General features: G+C 32.9%; 1 protein-coding gene across 2 annotated transcripts; it reads right to left on the reverse strand.

Moving 5' to 3' along the window:
* Window positions 1-6,512: 6,512 nt before the first annotated feature.
* LOC139823300 (uncharacterized) lies at window positions 6,513-8,839 on the reverse strand. 2 transcript variants are annotated; one of them, XM_071795706.1, is made up of 4 exons: window positions 8,683-8,839; window positions 8,408-8,607; window positions 7,821-8,008; window positions 6,513-7,545 (listed from the first exon to the last, which is right to left on the reverse strand). In XM_071795706.1, the coding sequence occupies exons 2-4, from the start codon at window positions 8,592-8,594 to the stop codon at window positions 6,730-6,732; spliced, it is 1,191 nt and encodes a 396-aa protein (XP_071651807.1). In that variant the 5' UTR covers window positions 8,595-8,607; window positions 8,683-8,839; the 3' UTR covers window positions 6,513-6,729. The 2 variants fall into 2 exon arrangements, with proteins under 2 accessions (XP_071651807.1, XP_071651806.1); XM_071795705.1 differs by having other exon boundaries at window positions 7,821-8,607.
* Window positions 8,840-10,196: the final 1,357 nt, after the last annotated feature.

Consider the following 10,196-nt stretch of genomic DNA (forward strand, 5'->3'; position numbering starts at 1 on the left):
CGGCACGACCAATCGTGAGGAAGCGCGCGTCCGTGCGACTCGAATCGGTGTCGGTGCTCCTTAATCGATCCGCGATCGCGACCCTGAGGTACCTACACGCGTCATACCCGGCGTGGAATACAAACACGCGGCTACCAGGGAGATCCGAAAATGCAATCGCGCAACGATCCATCGCCTCCTTCCTCGCCTTCTCCTGCGCGAAAAGCTGACTGCCGGATTTTTCGCGCCAATTGTCGACTTGGATCGTGATCGAGCGCGGCTCGATTCAAGGACGGAGAGCGCAAAGGAGACTTCCCCTAACCGCGGAGATTGAACCCGCGGATATAATATCGTTTCCCGAGGCTCGAGAGGCACGTATGAAGATAATTGACAGAAAATAATCCTTTTCTTCGCCAGTAATAAGTAACGAAAATGATCGTTTAGTTCGACCCAACTATGGCCGTATTTATTAAATCGCAATTTTCACAACGACCATTGGTTCGTTTCAAGTGTAATCTATAAGTAAAAATAAAAATGTGGCATAATAAAAAAATTTGCTATAACTTTCTAGACAAAACTTTACAATTGGTATATAAGGATATTTTGTAGAAAGCCACATTTTTTTTTACTTTTATGACTTACGATTAGATTATATTTGAAAAGGACCAAAACCAATGGTCTGAAACGTGAAGATTACGATTTAATAAATATCAGTGAAGTCAAGCTAAACAATCATTTTTGTGAAAATAATTCTTCTAGATTCTTTTTACGACACCTGACACTTGACTAAGAATTATCTTCACGAAATTACAGCATCGGAGATTGGACTCGTCGAAGTCGAACGGTTTCAATTTTTGATTCTCTGTTTTGCCCCAGTCATCTCACCGATTTTATCGCTGTATTTTTCACCTTATTCTGTGCGTGGGTTTATTTTGTTTCTTTCCATTTGCTAATTATAACAATCTTGAAGTTACATGTTAAGTTATGGAAAGTTATATTTAGACCTTTTGGTATCTTTTTGAACGATCATTGGAAAGATCCTACTGAGCGAAGGATTTATTTTTACGTGGTACGAAACCAGTTCTAGGAAACCAGTTGCCCAGTGCAAGGTTAAATTCATAAACGTACTAACACTTTCCCTCGACTTTGATCTCCATAAGTAAGTAATCGGGCAAACATTTGTGCAGGTGCGCTTCATCTGCATTTTTTACATACTCTTGTCTTAACGACCTGTTATGGCGCGGAAAAGACATGAGAAACATCAAATAGAGAAGAAAACGAAGCTTAGGAAAATGGTGAAAAAGGGAAAAGAAAGAAAAGTTTAACATCTCTATCTTTCGAATTAATATAATATTTATATATTTCGTTCGTTAATTATAAGTTAGTTGAGTGTTACATAAGCATTACATTCGGCCTGTTAATTACAAGAAAAGCATATTAATCTGTTTTTAGTGAGTATTAATTTTCGATTTTTTTAAAAATAATATTATCTAATGGAATAATATATTTGGATTTTTCAATCGATCAATTACATGTATCATGAGGAGAAATTCAATTAATCTTATTCATTCAAAAAATTAATGAATATTTTTACGCTGCTATTTTAGACCAGACTAGTGTGAGAATATTTATGTTTAGTTCGCTGTGACTTTTATTATCTTACAATACGGCCAAGTTTATATCCATCGCCGTAAAAAAATATGCTTCCTACGGAGACGAACAGGGAAAAGTCGCGTGGAGAGATATATTACGCGGCAAAACCGGTTATTCTACGGGATTATCCTATAGTTTGAGACGTTACAACTTGTTTATATCGTAGTCTCGCGACGGTATAAGAATTAAACGAAATCGAGCATTTCGAGAATTGATAAGATATTGAAAATCTAGATAGGCGGTTTCTTAATTCTCTTAGGATTGCACGTACTATTTCAGACTTCCGCAAGAGTTAAAAATTATTTTAAATAAATATATTTAATTTACTTCAATTAATGAAAACTAACCAAAGCAGAGCTTGGTGCAAAAGTAACCATAGTTTGCTCATAGTTCAGGGGAACTATGAAACTTTATATGATTTTTGCCAATTAATTTTCTTTTTTTCTTACAAGTTCAACGAACGTAACTATATAACGTAAGAAAATAAATGTAGAAATCCGAGTGCTTTTCTCGTTACACAATAGCGTCATCGAAGACAGTCTATAGCTGCGTCACCAAATTATGCGGAACGGTCAGCTATTTTAACTTTTGCTACCTGCTTCACATCACCGTTAGCTTTTAAGAACCCGACGATAAAAGATCTCCCGAGATAAACCGGCTTTCCCCCGAAATTTTCCATGAACTGATCAGGATAAGTATTATGGAACTTTTCGGAATGGATTCCGATCGGAATTATTCTATATTTCCTAGAAAACATAATAGATATCTAGGAAATAACTAAACAATTCCATAATACGTATCCTGAGTAAATAGAAAGTATGGGAGAAAGGGAAATGAGAGAAGCAAAAGAAATGGAAGAAGCGACTGACACGCAAAGATTTTTAATTAGCTTTACAATGAGATGAAGACAGCAAGTAAATGATTTAATGATTTAAAAGAAACAGTAGATTTTTTATTTCAAAAATTAACTCTATTGTTTAATTATTGTAAAATCTAAAGTTATATATTCATGAATATTTGTATTATTTCTCTGTAACTACATAAATACAAGGAATCCCTACTTTCTTTCATTATTATTCAGATATTTTATACGTATAAATAGATTTCTTGCTCGTGAAAAATTTGATTTTCATCGGACACGTACTTACTTCTTCAAACTAAATAAAGACAATTATATTTAAAATATTATTACACTTATACTATTATATTCAACATGTTTGCGTTTATTTATATATGCTTATATAGTACATACGTTTATACTATAGTATACGTCGTGTATTTCTGTGTTGTTTCAAGGTCTTTGATATATAAACGTAACCGACATTCCGTAAAGTATCATTACAACCTTGAATACGAGGCTGTTTGGAAAATTCGAAACACACTTTTATTTATTTCAAAATTTATACTTCTATGCAACGAGAGTAAGTACGTTGTAGAATGCAAAGAAAAGTTTTTTTTTTAAGTCTCTTCGTCTTTACTTTGAGCCCGTAAATAAATCAATAATCGAATCTGACGTATTGTGAATAACTGTCTTTATATTACTTCAAGCCAAAAATTATAACATTTCAGAAACTTATAGTATTCAAGAAAGTAAAAAATTTCTTTAAAATCTCAAAGCTTTTTCAAAAGAAGTTTTCTATGTTAAATACACACTATATTTTAAATGACTATAATATGAAATTAAAAGGAATAAAAGAAGAGTTACAAATATCATGTTATATTATTACAATATTTAGTCATGTATCAAGATATATCATCAATCTATACTGACGATTTAATTTTAATTTAAATAAAAGATAAATTATTTTCTACTTTAATATAAGAAACGGAATCAAATTTTTCTAAGAGCTACTTCGATAATCATTATAAATCATATCGATAGATCATATCGTATTATAAATCATATCGATTGACATATAATTATATAAATCGATCATGCAATTACAAAATTATTTGCAGTTATAATTATTTAATTGTAATTATTTCGTTTTTACGGCCCCTAGAGTGGAATCTTCAATTGCCGCGCTAATTAAATAAACTTTGACGTCACCCGAACTGTAAGGTATATTTCCTCGCGATAGTATGATTCATATACGAGCCACGAAACGAGACCGATGTGCGTCGTTGTCGCAGGACAATCATTACAATAAATCTGCGAGTTAATTTACCAATCGGCGATTGACAGGAAAAGCAGCAAACACGAGCTTTCGGCACTTGGTGGTTTCCGATATTTATAAGTACGCAGTTGCGCGAATCGTCCCGTAAATCCTGCGTTTCGCACACACTCGTCCACCATGTCAATCGTCATCGAGTTATGATACCTCGACCCCAAGTCACTCGTGCGATACCTCGTCAGGTCGAGGTATCGCCGTCGGGTATCGTGGCCAGGAATCGATACCGCGACTTGGTCGACAGAAAGCACGAAAGGCATGCCTGTACCTGTGAGCGTATCAACAGGTGTCGAGTTGGCGAACAGCTCGACTAACTGATGACTGACTCATCAAACGAGACATAATTGTAAAAATTATCTATGTGACATTGTAGGCTAATCGCGCACGCCTACGGTCCGTTTCGATCGGAAACGATCGGACGAAAATTTACGGAAAGTTAAGATAAAAAAGTTAAAGTACAAATTAAAAAAAATGCGAGAATTGTCAAGAGCTTTCTCCTTACAACTAGTTTGGCTGATGCTTGTGGATTACATTTTTATGGAGAATTTTATTATATGTATTATCGAAATATTTTGCACAACAAGAAATATAATATATCAATAATAATAATTGATTGGTGTTATTAATGTTTGCTCTTCAACACAACGAGGACTTGTCGGAATAGAAATAAATAGTATCGATACAGAGTGTGTGAAGCGTAAATATTAGCATTAGTATCCATTTGATATTTAGTGTGATGTTTGATGTTTGATGTTCAGTGCGCGAGAAGTCTTTCTTTCCTGTTTCCATTAATATTTATTTCTATCAATGTAGATTAACTTTAATCTCTTAACTTACTTTTCATTTCTTTCTAATTCTTAAAATTGGAAAAGGATAAAAAGCAAGTTAAACCGAGATTAAAGTTAATCGGCATTGGTAGAAATGGACATTAGAGAAAGATAAAAAGTAAGTTAAGCCGAGATCAAAGTTAATCTACATTGGTAGAAACGGATGTAAATCGGAAATGGTTTCGAAATTAATTCGGGAAAAACATCAGCTCCAATTCGTTAAGGAATTTACCATTCTAAAACGTTGTATGTGTGCCGTGTTTATCGCCGCAGTAATTAAAGATGGATTTAACTGCCTAAATTCGCGGAATGATAAGAAACGGGAAATTCCGCTAAACTAATTACGTAACTGTAAAGATATATTGTATATCACTCCGGTTTTAATACGATAATCGCTACTTAGCGATTTACGTAATTAAATAGAAAGAAGTCCATCAGACCGTTGTAAAAAAAAAAACATCGGCTAACGACAAAAGTCTTCTCGACAGTTTCTCGTTTCTCGTATATAATTGATGCCGATCGCCTTCGCGAAATCGAAAGCTCAATATAAATAAACTTTACTGTAATAAACGAAAGTTTTTGCCGAAGGTATCACTGTGCTGTTAAAAGAACCAACATTTTGATAATGTGCCGATAATACTCAAAAATACCGATGCAAGAACGACTGAAAGCAATCTTAAATACGTGTAGTTTGTCGTGACATTAATGGTGTCTTTTTGTTAGAATTATCTTACGGTAGATTAGTTTCCCATTTCCCATCAGATATCGTTCCATTGTACGGAAAGTACGACATAAAATAGGCGATCGCAGGAATGGCGTGTACGCGATAAAGAAACCCGAAGAATGTATATAATTCCCAATTCGAGGTACATTATTGTCGACTTACGTTTAAAGCAACGGGATATTCGATGCTTCGGCTGGAACAAACGTATCTTGGAGACAACTGGATCGATCGCGCCAGGCGCTAGTCAAACACCGCCGATAACTCTGATAACTCTGGTGTGCTGGAGTAGGTAGATACGCGTGTTCTGACTAGAAGTGAACGAAACACCTAAATTTAATCTTCCCCCTGAACCGATGAGTATACTGCGCGCGCAATTTATTATTATAATCAATTTCGGAGAACACTGCGTGGCAAACAGAAACATACAAGATATTTCCACTTAGAATTGATGAATTTCAAATATTTCTTAAATATAGGCTCTTCTACTTCTTGGAACGTAAAATGTAAAATACATATATTCGATGAAGGAAATATTTAGTACTATATTTATTTTAAGCAATCTATCAAAGTACACTTTAAACGATCTATAATTTGTGTCGAAATTCAAGATATAATTCGACATATTATTTAATATAATACGAAAAATATTTGTGAAGAATAAGAATATATCATACATTAAACATGTATTTAAATGCATATAAATATATACTTTACAGACATATAAAATACTGATATATAAAAATGCACAACGTAAAGTTATAAACAAAATTTTGATTATAGATTATAGATTATCTAAAGTGGGCGTCTCAATACTCAATTCATTTTCTGAAAATATGATTTTAATGTATGAAATGTTAGATTTACTATTGAAACAATTGTAATAAATATTTATATTAGAATTTAGATGATAGGATTAAATTACGATTACATGCAAGAAATTTTATATATTTAATCAGATTAAAATTCCAATGAGATATATTTTACTTTATTACGCTAAGATAATTTTGAAGGCTATTTACTATTAATTATTCAATCATTATATTTTTATCTATACGATAAAAAAATTATACAAGTTATACAAAAAAAGAAGGAAAAAGAATACATAGGATATTTCGTTCCTTTCTAAAAAAAAAAATAATAATAATAATACATGAAATCTTTAAATTTATTAATACCTATGTTAATAAACTTTATTCATACTAATATCTTTATAGTAACACAGAGTAGCTGAATTTTTAACTGTAATTAAACTTATTTGAGAATATTTTACTTTTCAACTTTAATACTTTTTAACTTTTCTTTCTCGAGTTTTTTTTTGCTCTTTTTCCCTTTTTTGAAAGTTTTCTTTATTTAATATCCTCTTTTTATTGCTTCCTCATAAAAGCTTTGCTTCTTTAAATTTTTTTTTATCTTTATCTTCTTTTGCTCTTTTTAGTTCCATTCTCTTACATAAGTTACATATATTATAATATAAGGTACATGTTTCATGCAACCATTTATTGCATTTAATGCACTGAATCCAATTTACTTTGGGTAATGTATTGTCATACGATTCGTAACATTCAACGCATTCATTTTCGCATTCATTTTTTTGACTTGTATCTAAAAAGACACGTTGCTGACATAAGTTACTCGGTCCAGGCTGCGCCATACTTTCATCTGTCATTATGCACATCTGAGTGCTTAATAAATTTGTTACAGGAGTGCTTGGTAATATCTCTTTATCACTTTCTGAAGAAGAGGATTCCTCATGTTGAACTGCATTTTCCAGATATGCATGTTCTGGTATTGCTGATGGACAGAAAGGGTGTATTCCTGTCTCTCTAAAGCCTGATATCCCCGTCTCGACAGTAGCTGCTTGTAACCAAGCTTTTGTTAATAAGAGACCAAAATGATTTCTTCCAATCTTTTTGTTTGGATTTGCATTACCCCATTCACAGCAAGCATCTCGAAAATATGTTTTTAAAGGTTCAAAAAATGCTCTATCAAGTGGTTGAAAATAGTCTGTAGTATGGCTGGGTAAGCAAAGTATATGGATATTATTGTCCGTTGCCATTTGTAGTATATCAGGAGAGTTTATATAGGATCTATGACCATCCAAAATCAATAAACATTGTTCTCTACTCTTTCTTGGAATAAAATGGTTTTTCAGCCAATCCATAAAGAGCTGTTCATTGATGTAAGCGGATTCCTGTAATCCAAAATATAAATTGCTATTTTATTGTTTTCTTTATTAATTTCATAGATGAGAATTTATACATATATTTATTTGTCAATTTAATTTATAATATATAAATTATTATTTGTAAAATTATTTTTTTCTTTCTTTATTTTTTATTCCTTATTATTTTATTTATTTATTTATTTATTTAGTTATTTATTTATTAAATTATACATTTATATTTGTAATATATTAAACATTATGCACAATAATATCTATATATTTTGATACAGAATAAATTATACCTTTCTTATTTGAATAACAGATCCAGGTGGCATGTTTTCTTCCCATAACTTTTGCTTTCTAACACCTTTAAATATACAGTACGGTGGTAAGAATGAACCTTCAGCATTACAACAAGCTACTACTGTAATAGTTTCTCCCCTTTCGGTACACTGACGAGCTTGAACATTTTTACTGTCTTCAGCAGCCACTATAAAATCAGGCTCATTATTCAGTTGCAGACTAGTCTCATCCATGTTGTAAATACGACTTGGTTTATTCGTCAAGTTATTATCATTGAGACATTGTTTCAATAAATGAAAGTAATTATCAATGTCTTGTTTATTCATTGCATTCGCACTTTCATTTGACGTTTTTCTGGGTTTCCTAATAATTAGTGTAGGATTTCTTCTCATAAATGACTTGTACCAATCTGATCCAGCAATTTTTTTCTCGGTATTAAAAACTTGTTTCAATTCCATTTTTTCGGATAAATTAAAAGCTATTTTTCTTATTTCTTTTTTTGAAGGTGCAAATCCTACTGATTGAAGTTTCTTAATGTGTTCTACTAGCTGTTTTTCAACTTCTTCGCCAAGATAACATTTCTTACCTAATCTTCCTTTGATAAAATTATTTTGTTTTAATCTAGTCCTGAGGGTCTTTTCAGGAATATTATTATTTAAAGCAACTTCTCTTATTGAAACGTTTCCCTTTTGTAAATCTTTGAGAGCTTTATCAAGATTCTCTTGTGTCCAAGCACCTCGGTTTGTTTTTCGTTGACCGTAAAACGTCGGCATTTTGAGACAATATCTAGACAATATTATGTTATTAATGTTATTACTGTTGTTATTATTATTATGTTAACTTATTATCCACACAACACACCTTATCCGAGGGACACGTGGATATCTACAACGATATCTACAACAACGTTCACGATGGATATTGTGACGTCTGTGCAAAATACCTCATACAAAGTGTAATTGTGCTGCATATATAGGTTATAGCAGGTATTAATGATTTATTAGTAGAGTAAGTGCACGTGCACTTTGTGTACTCTGCGCAGGCGCACGATGCTGCCTTCTGACTACAGAATATATTGAATTGTTCCCTATTCCCTGTTCTCTATTCCCTATATTCCTTTCATTATGCGCAGTCCCTAAAAATCCCGTATGGCGTATATCCCAATAAACAGGTGGAATATACAAGATATCAAGCTAAACAAAGAATACAAGAGCTATGCACTTGTATTTTGCTGTATTCCATCCTTTGCTATCTCTCTACTTTACGTATCATGAAATAATCATTAAACCTTATTTTACATTATTCCCTACAGAGTAATCATTTTATACGTAAATCGCAATATATGATCGCGCTACAATTACTACATTGATACTACATTTACGCGAGCGTTAAATTACTTATTCTGTAGTAACTTACGATAATTCACTCGTTTACGCGGAGTAAATTATCGTAAGTTACTACAAAATCCCGTTTACGCGAAGACATTATCGCAAGTTGCTACAGAAGCTTTTAATTGCGTAAACGTAGTATAAATTGAAAAACAAATCACAAAGAATAAATGTCGATACATGCAAAAGCGATAAAAATAATTGCCATAAATAATTAAGGAGAGATCAATATGTGTGTGTGTGGGGGGAGAGAGAGAGAGAGAGAGAGAGAGAGAGAGAGAGAGAGGAGAGAAAGAGAGAGAGAGAGAGAGAGAGAGAGAGAGAGAGAGAGAGAGAGAGAGAGAGAGAGAGAGAAAGCGAGAGAAAGCGTATGTTAAGGGAGCATATATTTAAGTATACAGAGCATACATATACCAGAAAATCTGATTATTCGGTGATTGTAATTATAATTGCTATTAGCTTCTTTTTATTTTAACACACTTTTACTGCTTGTGTCTTCTCGTGGATAACCTTGAGCTAATTAAATCTTACAAATTTCTATGCTTTCTCAAAATATTTGGAATCGCTGGCTGCACTGCGAAAAGCCGTGATCGGATCACAGCACTTGCTGTTAACCCTCTTTTTGCAGAGATCACAGCCACAGGTTGGTTCTCGCGGTCGCCGACGATAGCATTTAGGGGGACATGGGGGTGGTTGCGGCTTCGTTTCGCAACAGCACGGAGCATAAGGATCCTGTAAATTATTGCAACTGAAGGGTTCAATGGAAGAATAATATAAGTCAGGGGCGCAAAAATTGTTTACAAGAGAGGATTGCAAAAGTTGTTAATTAATTTTAAATTTAATCACATCGAGATGATTATCTATAATTATAAGAACAATAATTTATTTTATGTGTATCTTTCTCACTCTGTTTGCGCTTAAAAACTTGCATTGAATAATCTTCCAATTTCTCACGCCCTTTTTATTAATTTAGTGAGCTATAGTTAA

The sequence above is a fragment of the Temnothorax longispinosus genome, chromosome 12 (assembly GCF_030848805.1).
Source record: "Temnothorax longispinosus isolate EJ_2023e chromosome 12, Tlon_JGU_v1, whole genome shotgun sequence".
NCBI classification, from domain to species: domain Eukaryota; kingdom Metazoa; phylum Arthropoda; class Insecta; order Hymenoptera; family Formicidae; genus Temnothorax; species Temnothorax longispinosus.

Bases quoted from the DNA above. Each gene is read 5' to 3' on its own strand.
- LOC139823300 (XM_071795705.1), bottom strand. From the start codon at position 8,594: ATGCCGACGTTTTACGGTCAACGAAAAACAAACCGAGGTGCTTGGACA. The intron at 7,546-7,820 runs GTATAATTTATT...TTTGGATTACAG, and splicing joins CTGTTATTCAAATAAGAAAG to GAATCCGCTTACATCAATGA.